This window comes from Pseudozyma flocculosa, assembly GCF_000417875.1.
Source record: "Pseudozyma flocculosa PF-1 unplaced genomic scaffold scaffold00027, whole genome shotgun sequence".
NCBI classification, from domain to species: Eukaryota; Fungi; Basidiomycota; class Ustilaginomycetes; order Ustilaginales; family Ustilaginaceae; genus Pseudozyma; species Pseudozyma flocculosa.
This window is the reverse complement of record NW_006920895.1, coordinates 189,415-204,615: the sequence shown is the minus strand read 5'-3', so window position 1 is coordinate 204,615 and position 15,201 is coordinate 189,415. Positions and strand designations below refer to the sequence as shown.

Genomic DNA, 15,201 nt, shown 5'->3' with positions numbered 1-15,201 from the left:
GCTGGAACGAGCACGGCTCCAACCGCTACTCGAGCGACCTGGCCGACCCGGACGCCATGGAGATGCGTAGGCAGCGCAGCAAGGACGGCCGCACCGGCCGAGCGGCGGCCGACACGGCCCTCTCGTCGAAGCAGAGCTCGCCCAGCCTCGATGGCCGGCTCCCCCCCGTGGCGGCGGCGGCGGCGGCGGCAAGCAGCCCGTGGGTGCCGCAGACGCCCGAAAGCCCGTACCCGACGGCGTGGAACAGCTTTATGCACGGCGAGACGGCCTTTGAGCCGGTCACGGTGCCGCCGTCGTCGCTCAGCCCGCCCAGCCGGTACCGCAGCCCGGTGCAGGCGGGCCACCAGGACGACGCGCCGTGGCGGGCGCTCTGAGCGGCGTCGTTGCTCGGACTCGATACCCCTCCTTCCCTCTACTGTGCGACTGTTGTATTACTATCCCTCCTTGCCCCTCCTCTCTCTCTCTCTCTCGCGCGCGATCCCTCTCTCTTAGACTCTGCTCGATCCCGCCTTGCTCTGCCCTGCACTGCCCGGGTATGCTCGTTGCTCGCTGTCGTCACCTGGCCCACTCGCTAATGGTCCCGCCCGCTCCTCGAGATGGGCGGCAATAGAAAAGGATCACCTCCTCGTCATGGATCGCGCCGGCCTCTGTGTGTGCGCAGGTGTTGCCGTGTTGGTGGCTGGCATTGACGCAGCGGATCGGGCCAAAGGGGCTCGGGATCGACCGCCCGCCCGCCCGCCCGCCGACGCCGATGGAGCGACGGCGGGGCACGGAAGATTCCGTACCGCGGAGACATCCGGCGACGGACGGCGTTGCCAGCCTGCTCGTGTGTGCTCCACCGACCGACCCAGCCTGCCCGCTGCGTTCGTCAAGCAGCGCAGGCAGAGCCTCGATCGGTTGTCCGCTGCGTCCGAGGGGTCGTAGGGCGTGAAAGCCGATCGCGATTCCGTACCGTAGCCGGTCACGCCTGCCGTGGCCCTCGTTTGACCCTGCTTTCCTAGCCCTTCCGAAAGGGGAGAACCGGGACCGGCCCTTCCCCGCACACCGTACCCTCCTGGCGTTGCTGCACGCCATGATCCGTCCAGAACCTGCATGAGCCCGGCCGGGCCAGGACCAGGACCAGGACCAGGACCAGGACCAGGACTCAGGAGGCTACGGGACAGGATGGTGGAGACGTGTTAGGTCGACGCTGAGCTCTGGTCGATGACGCTCCCTCAAGGCAGGCCGCATTAACCTGGCCCGGGATGGCTTCCCTCCGCTTCGGATCTTCTCGTGCGAGGCTCCGTGTCCCGTCCCCCCTCCATCTCGGCCCCGCATTCTCTGTCTGCCCTGTACGACGCTGGGCGGCGCCTATCGATGAGACAGTCCAGCGAGCAGGCTAGACGAGCTAGAGGTGATCGACCGGCGGAACTTTGTTTTTGGGGCACGCCGCACAGATCTCGCCGCCGATAACCCTGCGCTGCGCTGGGAGGGCCCAGGCTTGACTCGGGCCTGACTCGCGGCGCACGGAAGATCAAGGAAAAAAGCAAGCGCGGAGCAGCAGGTTGCACAGGCTAGGGCCTTGACCCGACGCAGCCTGGGCCAGGCCAGGCCAGGCAAACGCCCGACAAGATGCCTTAGCCCTACGCATGCCCCCGCGCACGGATGCACACGACGACAGGCCCGAGCGAAAAGCGAGCGCTCCACCCAAAACGCCCGCCGCTCCATCCCATCATCGAGACGCTGGCACCGTGGGCCATCGATGAAGGGGCGGGCGTGGGCCTTTCGCAGCGCAGAGTCACAGGTCCGTGGCAGGGTGCGTGCGCAAGAAAAAACCCTCTCAGGGTGTATATCAACACGGGCCCAGGGCTGGGCAGACCCTCGCCGTTCCCCTCTCTTCCCTCCATCCATCTCACCCACACCCACCCATCCTCACACCCCCTCCTCCAAATCTTTGGACACCGCTGCTCACCATGTCTACCGTTCAGAAGGTGCACGCCCGCATGATCATCGACTCGCGTGGTAACCCCACGGTCGAGGTCGATGTGACGACGGCCAAGGGCCTCTTCCGCGCCGCCGTCCCCTCGGGCGCCTCGACGGGCATCCACGAGGCCGTCGAGCTGCGCGACGGCGACAAGGCCAACTGGGTCGGCAAGGGCGTCCAGAAGGCCATTGACAACGTCAACAACGTCATCGGCCCGGAGCTCATCAAGGCCGCCATCGCCGTCACCAGCCAGAAGGAGGTCGACGACTTCCTCATCAAGCTCGACGGCTCCCCCAACAAGGGCAAGCTCGGCGCCAACGCCATCCTCGGCGTCTCGACCGCCATCGCCAAGGCCGGCGCCGGCGAAAAGGGCCTCCCCCTCTACGCCTACCTCGCCGAGCTCGCCGGAACCAAGAAGCCCTACGTCCTCCCCGCCCCCGCCATGAACGTCATCAACGGCGGCTCCCACGCCGGCAACGCCCTCGCCTTCCAGGAGTTCATGATTGTCCCCACCGGCGCCAAGTCGTTTACCGAGTCGATCAAGATCGGCACCGAGGTCTACCACACTCTCAAGAAGGTCATCCAGGCCAAGTACGGCATCGACGGTGAGTGCGCGGCTGCTGGGAGGCACGTGGGGATCTGACGATGCCATGCGAGGTGTAGCACGACAGCTCGCTCGCGGACACGGGCGCTGACTTCGACACTCGCTCGCCCTGCTCTCATGAACCTGGCTCCGCGCCGCTTCCCTTTGCTCCTGTCCAACCCGCCTCGCGCCGCTTCCCTTTGCTCCTGTCCGCCTCGCCTCGTTTCGCCTCGCTTCGCTCCGCTGCGCTCCTGTCCGCCTCGCTCCGCCTCGCTGCGCTCGGCTGCGCCAGCCACCAACGTCGGTGACGAGGGCGGCTTCGCCCCCAACGTCGGCTCGGCCGACGAGGCCCTCGAGATCCTCAGCGAGGCCATCAGCAAGGCCGGCTACGAGGGCAAGGTGCACATCTCGCTCGACGTCGCCTCGTCCGAGTTCTACAAGGAGGGCAAGTACGACCTCGACTTCAAGAACCCCAACTCGGACCCCTCCAAGTGGCTCTCGGGCAAGGAGCTCGCCGACGTCTACCTCGGCTTCATCAAGCAGTACCCCATTGCGTCGATCGAGGACCCCTTTGACCAGGACGACTGGGAGGCCTGGTCCCACCTCCGCGCCAACGCCGGCGTCACCATCATTGGCGACGACCTCACCGTCACCAACCCGCTCCGCATCAAGACGGCCATCGAGAAGAAGGCCTGCAACGGCCTCCTCCTCAAGATCAACCAGATCGGCACCATCTCCGAGTCGATCCAGGCCGCCCAGCTCTCCCAGTCCGACAACTGGGCCGTCATGGTCTCCCACCGCTCCGGAGAGACCGAGGACACCTCCATCGCAGACCTCGTCGTCGGCCTCCGCACCGGAATCATCAAGACCGGCGCCCCCTGCCGGTGAGTACCAGCTGCCTGTCCCCCGCGTCGGCCACCCTCCACCCTCTCGCACGTCAGCCTTGGCCCTGCACCACCCCTCCCCGGCCCCCGACCCTTGTCCACCGTCCCGCCCCGCCGCGCACACGTTACTGACACGCTCCCCCTTGCCCTTCTGAACGCTTTTTCGGGCTCAAAAATCGCATTTTCGCAGAGCGGAACGTACCTGCAAGCTCAATGAGCTCCTCAGGATTGAGGAGGCCGAGCCGAACGCCGTCTACGCCGCACTCGACGGTTTCACGCAGGGCGACGCCGCGCCCAAGGTGCTCCAGTAGAAACACTCCAGCACAACGTAGCTAGCGAATTCGATGCGCGCTTTTGACTTGCTTCTTCGTGTCTGTGCTTGTCCCTCTGCTTGTGCCTGTACCTACCTGTGCCTGTGCCTGTGCCTGTCGAGTCTCGCTGTCAGCCTGCCCTCGGCCTGGTGAGGACTTTTACTCGCTGCGGGCGACCGACCGCTGCTGCAATCGACGGTGCTCGAAAGCTGCGGGTTGATGAACAAGCAGCGACTTTGTGTGTGAATGCTCGAGGCCTCAAGATTGAGTCTGTGTCAGTCTGTCCGACTGCTCTTTCAAGGCTGCAGGATGGAGCGGATGAAGTGATGCACACAAGAAGTAGAGGGAGCAGCGCAGCAGATCAATGAAGCAGTAGTCTTGTTGCAGATGAAGCATGCTGATGTCTGAGGCTGTGTCATGCCTGTGTCTCCCACAACCACTGTGCAGAGTGCAGTCAAGGCAGCAGTGCATCACCAGGCTTGGGTAGAGCAAGGGTAACTCAGAGAGGCAAGCTAGAGACAGGCTGGAGTGCCAGAAACTGTCCAGATGACTGGCTGTGTTCTTGCAACAGCATACCATCACCTTGATGAGGTTGATGCAGACACATTGCTACATGTGTCAGCTGCTCATGACTGTTGCACAGACCACCCCTTGTACACAAAGGACATGCCTTGGAGCAGCTCTTACAATGTCTTGGTGCTTGGTCTTTTTGTAGATGTCTTGGAGCCAGCACCTCTCCTCCCGCCTCTGCTTTTCCTTCTTGGTCTTGAGGCTTTGGAATTTGATTACGAGTCCTTCGATCTGGCTTGCAAGTTGATCCTTCCCCTGCCAATGCAGGTCTTGTGCATGGCTGACCGCCGGCTTGATTCTTTTGCAGCCGCACATTGTGCACTTGACCAGGACCAGCTGGTTGAGCTGGTCCACAATCTCCTTCATGTTGTCAACAAGGTGCTGGACATGGTTGTCGGCTTGCCGGTCCACCTCTGCCATCTTGGGGTTCTCCCACCTCTTGTTCCGGCCTCCGGTCTTGGTGGCATCGTCGCGGGCCCGCTTTGCCGCCATCCTGACAAGGGCGCTGACCACAAGGCCTGCATAGTGCCAGAACCTTGCATTGGACTTTGGGATGAGGCTGTTGGCATGGGAGCTCTTGCTGTAAGAACTGGTCAAGATGGGCAGCTTGCAAGTAGTGCTGAGGTAACATTGCTTGCTCATGTTCACTGCAGAATGCACATGGTTGAGGACTATGGTTGCTGTGCAAGAGCTGAAACGTGCTGCCAAGTTCATCTGCCATGTTGTGCTGGAAAAAAACAGCTGACACCAGCCCAATATCCTTGTCATAGACAAACAGCCCCTGCATCAGCACAGAGGCACTCTCTTGATGATGTTGTCATGATGACGTTGATGATGTTGTCTTCATGATGAACAAGGAAAGACGCGCCAATGTGTCCGGTGGCTACGAAAATCCCATAAATTTCCAGACATTACTTATTTCTATAAGATTCATCGTCTTACATCATCTGACACTTTGGCCGAGTGGTCAAGGCGTATCCCTGCTAAGGATATCTGAGAAATCAGGCGTGAGTTCGAATCTCACAGGTGTCGCAGCACCTCTAATCATTTAGCACGCCTCGTACGAGGCGGACGATTCTTTTTCTCTTTTTTCCCGCGATTTCAGTGAGACTTTTGCGATTTTTCGAGGGCGACGGGGGGGCGACGACGTGCGAGCGCGCCCTGAATGTGGCGGACGATCCCTTCTCGCCATTGTGAGGACGTCGAGGGGAGGGTGGTGGCGTTGGACTTCGGCCTGGCCATCGGTCGCCAGGTGTTTTCCTTATTGATTTATTTTTTTTTAGTTGCAAGCGCGGCGCCGTCTGAGGAGCAGCTTTTGCGGATGCGGAGAGCATGCACGGTCGAGGGAGGAGCTTGGTGGTACGAGAGTGGTCAGTGTGAGTGGACGGGCCAGGCACTGCCGTGGACGGAGCCGCGCGACTGTTATTTCCAGCGGCATCGCGCAGTGAAAAACGCGTCGACGCCTTCGAGGTGGTGGTTTGGGGACGAGGTCAGCTTCAGCGGAAAGTGCGGGGGAAGCCCATCGAGGCCTCGTCAGAGTGCAACACGGTCGACGCGGCGCGAGCGAGGCCTGCAGGTCGGTGGCCACTCGATCTCCTGCGGCTCAGCTGAGCGCCGACGGCCTCCGTGCGCCCGAGGGCTCGTTTGATCACTTCAACGCCGTACGCCCACGCTGCACCCCCGCGAACCTGCCAACTGGAGGATAACACTGCTGCCCACTCGGCCACAACAACCTTGCTCGCCTCGACGCAGCGATCTACGACCGCACCTGGATCGACCACAGACGGGGCTGCCCCCGACGACGACGATGACGTAGACGACGACCGGAGCAACGAAGAGGACACGGGAACGCATGCATTGCACGAAAGACAAGGGAGGCCGAGGGGGGGGATGCGCGCGGCGGCGGCGGCGGATCGGGTGAACCCACAGCACGCTGCGCACAGGGCGCCTCTGCCTGCTTACTTCTGGGCGGCGATGCGGGCCTGGAGGCGGAGGTTGTCCTCGAGGGGGCCCTTGGGGGCGACGTACTGGAGGTAGCAGCCGTCCTTGAGGATGCGGTTCTGGTCCTTGGCGGTCTGGTACTGCTCGCGGTTCATGTTGGTGAAGCCCCACTTCTTGGAGATGATGATCTTCTGGCGACCGGCGAACTTGTATCGCGATCGTCGGAGCGCCTCGAGGACGACGGCCTTGTTCGAGTCACGGGTGCGGACCGAGAGGAGGATCTGGCCAATGTCGACGCGGGCGACGGTGTCGTAGGGCTTGCCGTAGGCACCGCGCATGCCGGTCTGGAGCCTATCGGCACCGGCGCACGAAAGCATCTTGTTGATGCGGATGACGTGGTGCGGGTGGACGCGGACGCGCAGGTGGAACGAGTCCTTGCCCGACGTCTTGGTGATGTACTTGTTGGCACAGATACGGGCGGCCTCTAGCGCCTCCGAGGTAATCTGCTGGTGCTCATCGCAGACCAGGTGGGCGCAGAAGGGGAAGTCGTCGACCGAGGCCTTCTTGCGTCCCAGGTCGAAGATGCGGATCTGCGGGGTCGGATCGCGTCGGGCGGGCGAGCGAGCGAGGTGGCGGCGGTGGCGATACAGGCGGTCAGCACGCGGTCGCGGCCAGGCATGGCGAGAAGTCTCCGTATGCTCCCCGGGCCCGTCCCTCGCGGCGATGCCCTCGCTGCCGCAAGGCGCCCATTCCTCCCCAGGTGCTACCGGAGATAGGCCCGGAACATCGCTCCTCGACCAGCCTCAACAACCACGACGACACTGGATGTCCAACGCGATCGTCATGAGAACGGGCGGCCGTCCAGCAACGATGCGCATCTCCGGTCCACCTGCGCTCCATCCTCCGACTTCTGCCCCGCCCTGTCTTCTGCCCGCCCTGTCTTCCACTTCTGTCGAAAGGCCAGCTTGTCCTTCCACCATTGCCACTGGCCAATCTGTCATCATACGCCTCTGCCTGAACGCACCTTCGGGTCGGGGACACCACGGTTGTACCTCGACTTGGGGAACGGCTTGTTCTTGCAGTAGCGGTAGCAGCGAGCCGGGCGACGTCCCATTTTGAATAACTAAAGGCGAGAGATGGCAGGTGTAGGGTTGGGCGGATGAGGTGGTAGTCGGAGGTGAAGAGCAAAAGTGGCGACAGGGAGTGGTGGTTTAAGATCAGGCAAGGGCCGACGAGAGGGAGTCAGCGGACTGAGCTTTCGATTTCCTGCAAGGAGAGAGGCTGGCTGGCTGGCTGTTCCGCTGATTGTCGATATCTCCGGCCGTGCGGTGACTCGTGGCGTGGCAGGTGACTCGGGAAGTGGCTGGACAAATGGAGATTCGCTCGACGCTGGTGGCGCAGTCGCAGTCGGTATCGCCGTGGACGGTCGTCGATGGATGGTGCTGATGCCGATGCCGATGTCGATGCTGCTGCCACTTCGCTCCACGGGCCGACGAGGCAACACTTACCTTTTCTTGAGGGTGACAAGGGGGGGATGGTGGGTGGTAGCAGGTGTGACCAGCAGGCGGGAACGACGAGCTCGGCCTGGCTGTGGCGCCCGAGGCTGCTCACCGCCGCCTGCGTCCTGCGCGCCCAGCAGCCGGGCCGCTCTCGCTGCCCAGGCTCGACGCCGCCAGCGTTGGCTGTCCTTGCCGTGCCTGGTTCGATCTGGCGGCCCGCTTCCGACTGAGCAGCCTCGGCCTTAACTCCGGCGTTGCCTGGCCAGCGTGGCCTGGATCACGTGCGTGGTCCCATCCCTCGGCCGAAATTTTCTCAGGCTCCACCCTCGCCGTCGCCCCGGTCCCGCGATTTTCGAAATTCGATCCAGCTCCGCCAGGCTGGCCAAGGGTATCGAGGCTGGCCCAAGGGAGCGGCGCCCCCGCCCGCCAGCAAAGGCCAGCCAGCCCATCTCGCCCGCCCGCCAGCCAGATGAGGCCGAGGCGAGGCAGGCTGGGCGGGCGGGGCCGCGCCAAGGCGAGCACGCCTAGTCGATCCCGCTCCTCCTACCTTCTCACCAGGTACCCTCACCCACAGAACAACATACCGTCAAGGTTAGTAATGCTGCCGACGACGCTACGACCCCTCGCCGACATCGACGAAACGACGGTCGCCATCGCCCGCTCGCCACCGCTCGCCAACTGCTGTTCAATTATCGCCGCTCGGTGTCCCGCAGTCCCTCGGTCTCTCTCGGACCGCCCGTGCCGCCGCCGAATGCTGGACGACCAGCTCTTCGAAAATGCATCGGACGAGATGCGACACACGACGTACGGCTCAGGTCTCGAGCCACAAGGCTGCGTCTGAACCTCCGGGATCCACGACTCTAGAACCTCGAAAGGATCCGAACCGCCGCGACCAGAGAGACCAAGGGATTAGCGCAACCATACGAGCACGGCGCTGATTTGGCGCAGCGGCAGCTGCTCGAAGCGGAGCGGCCGAGAGAGGAGGTCGTTTGCCCGGGAATGAAACCGCTGACTTCGTTTGCTTTTGTGAACTTTTCCCTCCTTCGACCCTACTACCCTCGACTGCCACGCCTTCTTTGCGACTTCCTTCTTCCATCCGCGTGTGATCTTTTCGCCCTCGAACTTCCCGCTCCTCCGACGCCTCTGTCCTTGTACTCGCCACACTCTGTGATCGCACAGATGCCGACCCACCTCAGCAAGACCAGGAAGCACCGTGGCCACGTCTCGGCCGGTCACGGTCGTGTCGGAAAGCATCGCAAGCATCCCGGAGGTCGTGGTCTCGCCGGTGGTCAGCACCACCACCGCACCAACATGGACAAGTACCACCCCGGTTAGTGTCCAGAGCGGGTGACCTGGTTCGAGATCCGAAGGAATGAAAGGCGCGGCGAGCGATGGGACGTACGGCGGGCGAAAAGAGGAGGACAACGGCCAGGACGGCGATTGAATCGGCCGTCCCATGCGGGCACGATGGATCGGCCGGCGATATCACTTCCGAGCTACGGTGTCTGCCGACGCTGTCACCGCCTTTGCCCGGACTGCGCCGGCTTGGCATGCTGAGGAGGCAACGAGGTGGCAGATGGGACTCTCCCCTCGTGGCTGGAGTGGCTGCACCCCGGCGGAGGGACAGCGGCTGAACTGCCCGAGAGCTCGCCCGTCGACGGCATGGGACGGCGTGTCTCGACTCTAGGCAGTCAGGGATGCCGGACGAGCACAGAATGACGGCCGCCAAACCGTGCCCTCTCGTGAGCCGCATCACTGACCCACCCTGGCATTCGCCACTTCTTTCAACCCACAGGTTACTTCGGTAAGGTCGGTATGCGCCGCTTCCACCTCACCCGCAACATGCAGTGGAAGCCCGTCCTCAACCTCGACAAGCTCTGGACGCTCGTCCCCGCCGAGCAGCGCAAGGGCCTGACCGCCGAGAGCACCGAGGTCCCCGTCATTGACACGCTCGCCGCCGGCTACGCCAAGGTCCTCGGCAAGGGCCGCCTCCCCGCCCTTCCCTGCATCGTCAAGGCGCGATGGGTCTCGGAGCGCGCCGAGCAGAAGATCAAGAAGGCCGGTGGTGTCGTCAAGCTCGTCGCGTAAAAAGGAGGACCGGCACTACCGTCCTCTTCCATCCTCGTCTCCTGCTTGTCCCTCACACCCGTTTCCTTGTACTATGACCAGCACGCCCCGCTGCGCACACGCACTCTAGGCACACACACACACACACACTACGCTGCGCTTCCTTGCTTCCCGTCTTGAGAGCACACACGCTACCGGCACTCGCGCGCGTACGTACTGCCGGGCTTGGCGGGGCGGGTTGGGCCCCTCCTTGTCCCCTCGCCCTCCCAAGCCGACCCCCAAAAATAACAACACGCACACGCACACACATTCACGCTGAGCGCGAACGACCGAGTGCGACCCGACTGAGCGTGTGACGAACAGAGAGACAGAAGGCGGCGATGGCGCACGTAGATCACTACTACTTTGTCCCGTTCCGTCGTGAGGCCATCTGAGCCACCACCCCTGACAGCCTCTAGTCTTGGCTTTGCAGCTAAAGGCACCGTCTAACTATGTACCTGCACCTCCCAGCGCCGTCAAAACACTTTCCAGCACCGAATTCGGCTGCAATAAAAGCTAGGGTAGAACCCTCTCCCGGAATGGCAAAAGGTGAAATCTGGACGGTCCGCCATCTCAGGCGTGCTACCGGAAAGTGTTCGACACCTGTGAGATTCGAACTCACGCCCGCGGAAACGGATATCCTGTCTCGTACGGTAGCAGGGATACGCCTTGACCACTCGGCCAAAGTGTCCGATGATGTCACCGAGGGCGAAAGTTGCTTGTATAGCTACCGGCGAAGCGCTGGCGGCTGATTAGAAATGCGGCGGTATCGAGATGGGCGCTGCTTGACATCGGGCCCAGGGTCCGGAGATCGGGCTCGGACCTCAATTTTTTCTTCCAGGCAGACGGGCGCGGGGCCAGGGCAGGGTCGACGGGCCTGCCAGACGAGGACGGCCTGGCTGGCGGGCTGACTGGCAGGCTGGCAACGCGGGCGCGCTGAGCTCGCCGCTTGCTGGTTGGGTCGAGGGGCCATTTGACGAGGCTGACATCGCCACCGACACCTTGACTTCCGTCTTCCATCACCCTAAACATCGCCGCCTCGACCCCCAACCCTTCCGCTCGTTGCTCTTCAGTGTCGCAACCGTCGACGCCGCCGCCACCTGCCGCCACTCCGCTCGTCGTTGCGGATCTCGCCGGCCCTCGCCTGACCGCCACTTAGCCAGGCCTTCCAGTCAGCCAGGAACCTCGCCCGACCGCCCTCGCACCTCCCGGAGTCGCCGCACCTGGATCTGCCTTCAGCCTTACGATCCCTTTCCGCCCCTTCACCCCCCGCACACATCCGCCCATCATGCCGGCGAACCCGAACGCGCAGCAGAAGGAGACCCGTATTGCCATTGGTAAGTGCGACTTGCCGACGCCGCCGGCGCCAACACTGGCAGCTCGCCGCACGCCCTGGTCTCGCCTCGCTCGAGACCCCATCAAACACCCGCGCTGACCGATGCTCCCTGCTGCCCTGACCTCCGCCCCGCCACAGTCAACTCGGACAAGTGCAAGCCGAAAAAGTGCCGGCAGGAATGCAAGAAGTCGTGCCCCGTGGTGCGCATGGGGCGGCTGTGTATCGAGGTGACGCCGACGAGCAAGATTGCCTTCATCTCCGAGTCGCTCTGCATTGGCTGCGGTATCTGCCCCAAGAAGTGCCCCTTTGAGGCGATCAACATCATCAAGCTGCCGACCAACCTCGAGGCCGAGACGACGCACCGGTACAGCGCCAACAGCTTCAAGCTGCACCGCCTTCCCGTGCCGCGCGCGGGCCAGGTGCTGGGACTGGTGGGGACCAACGGTATCGGCAAGTCGACGGCGCTCAAGATCCTGGCAGGCAAGCAGAAGCCCAACCTGGGCCGCTACGACGACCCGCCCGACTGGCAGGAGATCCTCAAGTACTTCCGCGGCAACGAGCTGCAGAACTTCTTCACCAAGGTGCTCGAGGACAACATCAAGGCGCTGATCAAGCCGCAGTACGTCGACCACATCCCGCGCGCCATCAAGGGCAAGGCGACGGTCAACGAGCTGCTCGAGGGCAAGCTGGAGCGCACCAACAAGGACGAGATCGTCGACGTCCTCGACCTCAAGGAGGTCCTCGACCGCGACGTCCAGAACCTCTCGGGTGGAGAGCTGCAGCGCTTCGCCATCGGCATGTCGTGCATCCAGAAGGCCAACATGTACATGTTTGACGAGCCGTCGTCGTACCTCGACGTCAAGCAGCGTCTCAACGCGGCCAAGATTATCCGCTCGCTGCTCGACTCGGACACGTACGTCATCTGCGTCGAGCACGACCTGTCGGTGCTCGACTACCTCTCCGACTTTATCTGCTGCCTCTACGGCGTCCCCTCGGTCTACGGCGTCGTCACCGTCCCCTCGCCCGTGCGCGACGGCATCAACATCTTCCTCGACGGCTTCATCCCCGCCGAAAACATGCGGTTCCGCCAGGATTCGCTCACCTTCAAGATCTCGGAGACGGCCGAGGAGGAGGTCAAGGAGCGCACGCCAAAGTACACGTGCCCGCCCATGACCAAGACGCTGGGCGGCTTCCACCTCACCATCGAGGGCGGCGAGTTTTCCGACTCGGAGATCATCGTCTTCCTCGGCGAGAACGGCACGGGCAAGACGACGTTTGTCAAGATGCTCGCCGGCAAGCTCGAGCCCGACGCGGGCGCCGAGAAGCCGCCGCAGCTCAACGTGTCGCTCAAGCCGCAGACGATCGCGCCCAAGTTTACCGGCACGGTGCGGATGCTGCTGCTCAAGCAGATCAAGGCCGCCTTTATGCACCCGCAGTTCCAGACCGACGTCGTCAAGCCCATGAGTCTCGACAACATCATCGACCAGGAGGTCCAGACGCTGTCGGGCGGAGAGCTGCAGCGTGTCGCCCTGGTCCTGGCGCTCGGCAAGCCCGCCGACATCTACCTGATCGACGAGCCATCGGCGTACCTCGACTCGGAGCAGCGTATCATTGCGTCGCGCGTCATCAAGCGCTTCATTATCCACTCCAAGAAGACGGCCATGATCATCGAGCACGACATCATCATGGCCACCTACCTAGCCGACAAGGTCATTGTCTACGAGGGACAGCCCTCGGTCAAGGCGACGGCCAAGCGCCCCGAGTCGCTCCTCACCGGCATGAACTCGTTCCTGGCCACGCTCGAGGTGTCGATGCGCCGCGACCCGACCAACTACCGCCCGCGCGTCAACAAGCTCAACTCGATCAAGGACAAGGAGCAGAAGGCCGAGGGCAACTACTTCTTCCTCGAGGACTAGGACTGTCGCCCCAGCCTTTGCTCCTGCATCCTCCACCGCAACATACTCCTGTCTCTAGGGATCCGGCGTCGTTGTCGTCGCTGTCGTCGTCGTCCTACGACGTGCACGTCCGTCGCTCCCTCGGCTCTGCCCGCCCGCCTGCCTTTCAGGCATCATGCACACGCGCGCGCAGCCTAAGCCCCTCGTCGTCCATGCATGCCATTCCTCCCTACCCGTTGTACATTTGCACTCTAGCACACGTCCGCTATGCCATTGAAAACCCCTCCAAAAGGCGTCCGTCGCGACGTCGTTCCAGGCACCCTGCCCGATTTGCAATGACTGTCCCTCGCTCTCTTGTGTGGCTGAGCCCGCCTTCGACTGGCCAGGCCAGGCCAGGCCTGGCTCTAATTGCCACTAGGAAAGATTTCAAGGCCGGTCGAGCTCTCAATTTGTATTGGCCATCTACGGGGATCGGCCCCTCCACACGGCTGCGGTTTGGCCAGGCCAGGCCAGGCCAGGAAGCCAAGGCCGCCAGCAGCGGGCGGCAACCTCATGCCTGTTTCTTGCCTCTTGCCCCACTTGTCACCGCCACCACCACCACCATCATCTCCGCCGCATCGCCCCGCGCCACCAATCGAAGACTTGACACAACCTCATCGACGACTGACTCCTCTCTTCGAGTCCATTGTCTGGATTGGATGAGCGCCAGGATGAAGGCCATCAAGGGTGAGTGCGCTCGCGAGCGTCCCTGACCAAGTACAGCCTACCCCTCCGTCGCGTTCAGGTCGAGAGATGGCCCAGGGAGCCCAGACAACGACAATGAGAAGCGGACTGATCAAACGCCCTTTCTTCTCCTGTCCATCCCTTCACTTCGGCTCTACCATACCGTCTTGACGAAACGATCCAGGTATGCTCCTAACCTGGTACGTCCCGCCGACACCACACCTTACGGTCAAATCGTACCCTCCCAGGCCATTCTTACTAACCCTCAAATCCCCCTCCCCAACGACAACGACGACAACAACGGCACCGCAGTGATCCAGCAGCGAAACAGCTGCTGCTCACGCTCGACGAGCGGATGCGCTTCATCATCATGGATCTCGACGAGACGCACCTCCTCGTCTCGCCCGACAAGGTCGAGTGGATGCGCACCGAACTCGAATCAGAGGTACGCACGCTCCTGCCCCTCCTCCTCGTCCTCGGCACCTGTCGTCGTGACCGTCGTCGTCCGACTTCTCCCACCCCTCTGGTCTTTTGTACACCGCTCATCGCCTCTGTCTCTATTGTCTTTCCGCCTTCCACACCCTTCTACAACCGTCCCTCGCAGCTCGAGAAGAACACCTACACCCTCGAAGGCTAGGCAGCCCGTCGCTGCGGACCTCGTTTCGCTTCGCCCCTTCCCGTCATAGATACCCTCGTCTTCTCTCGTCACACCCTCGAAAAGCGGCGCACACGCACACAGCACAGCACAGCACAGCCACACATCCGTCGCGGTTGATCTTCAACGAGAGCAGATTTGGGGGGAGCTGCGGTGGGCGCGCGCGAGAGAAAAGAAAGACGAGGGACACGCAGAGGACGGACCAAGTCACCGCCGCGCCGTGGCATGGCAGGCTCGCCGATCCGATCCTCTTCTGTGCCACCGTCTCTGCCCCTCTTCTCCCGCGCTCCCCGTCTCGCTGCTGGCCCCTTTCCTCGCCTCTTCTTTTGCATCCTCGGGCAGACACCGGTCGAATTCCCACCAGAGACGAGCCGCCGAGGTCGGAAGGAAAGAAAGGTGAGAGGTATGGGCCACCGACGGAGCGAGCGAGTGGCCGCCCGCCTCGTCAGCCCCGTCGAAGATCGTTGTGGTGGCGGCAGCGTCCGAGGAGGCTGCGGGCGCATGGCAGACCTGCGTGCGCGGACAGGGCGAAGTTGCAAGTGGTGGCGCCGTCGGAAGGGAGGCGAGCTGCCGTGCGCAACTTTGCTGCCGCGTCTGCCACGCCCGCCGATTGTTCCACCCTTCGACCTCGTCGCATCATTGCCGGCGGTCCGCGGCCAGGCCGACGACTCTGCCGCCCGCCGCACGCCGCGCTACGCCGCCTGGACATGGCCGCCTCCACCGTGCCCTCCGCCT

The 15,201-nt window shown here is 62.9% G+C and overlaps 6 protein-coding genes across 6 annotated transcripts in view; 5 read left to right on the top strand and 1 right to left on the bottom strand.

The window, feature by feature from the left end:
* PFL1_06562 (uncharacterized protein) overlaps positions 1-374 on the top strand; it is a gene marked incomplete at both ends in the record, with an annotated part of 2,073 nt that extends 1,699 nt beyond the window's left edge. Inside the window, one exon of the mRNA XM_007884105.1 lies at positions 12-374. Coding sequence (XP_007882296.1) covers positions 12-374 — 363 coding nt within the window. The remainder of the gene's footprint in view (positions 1-11) is intronic.
* Positions 375-1,952: 1,578 nt separating this feature from the next.
* PFL1_06561 (uncharacterized protein) lies at positions 1,953-3,741 on the top strand (the record flags this gene model as incomplete). Its single annotated transcript, XM_007884104.1, has 3 exons — positions 1,953-2,568; positions 2,839-3,430; positions 3,621-3,741. The coding sequence occupies 3 exons, from the start codon at positions 1,953-1,955 to the stop codon at positions 3,739-3,741; spliced, it is 1,329 nt and encodes a 442-aa protein (XP_007882295.1).
* Positions 3,742-6,269: 2,528 nt separating this feature from the next.
* On the bottom strand, positions 6,270-7,366 carry PFL1_06560 (uncharacterized protein; the record flags this gene model as incomplete). The annotated part of the gene is made up of 2 exons (XM_007884103.1): positions 6,270-6,842; positions 7,277-7,366. The coding sequence occupies 2 exons, from the start codon at positions 7,364-7,366 to the stop codon at positions 6,270-6,272; spliced, it is 663 nt and encodes a 220-aa protein (XP_007882294.1).
* Positions 7,367-8,930: 1,564 nt separating this feature from the next.
* Positions 8,931-9,839, top strand: PFL1_06559 (uncharacterized protein; the record flags this gene model as incomplete). The annotated part of the gene is made up of 2 exons (XM_007884102.1): positions 8,931-9,081; positions 9,547-9,839. The coding sequence occupies 2 exons, from the start codon at positions 8,931-8,933 to the stop codon at positions 9,837-9,839; spliced, it is 444 nt and encodes a 147-aa protein (XP_007882293.1).
* Positions 9,840-11,145: 1,306 nt separating this feature from the next.
* PFL1_06558 (uncharacterized protein) lies at positions 11,146-13,109 on the top strand (the record flags this gene model as incomplete). The annotated part of the gene is made up of 2 exons (XM_007884101.1): positions 11,146-11,194; positions 11,332-13,109. The coding sequence occupies 2 exons, from the start codon at positions 11,146-11,148 to the stop codon at positions 13,107-13,109; spliced, it is 1,827 nt and encodes a 608-aa protein (XP_007882292.1).
* Positions 13,110-13,798: 689 nt separating this feature from the next.
* PFL1_06557 (uncharacterized protein) lies at positions 13,799-14,448 on the top strand (the record flags this gene model as incomplete). The annotated part of the gene is made up of 4 exons (XM_007884100.1): positions 13,799-13,814; positions 13,996-14,011; positions 14,124-14,256; positions 14,416-14,448. The coding sequence occupies 4 exons, from the start codon at positions 13,799-13,801 to the stop codon at positions 14,446-14,448; spliced, it is 198 nt and encodes a 65-aa protein (XP_007882291.1).
* Positions 14,449-15,201: the final 753 nt, after the last annotated feature.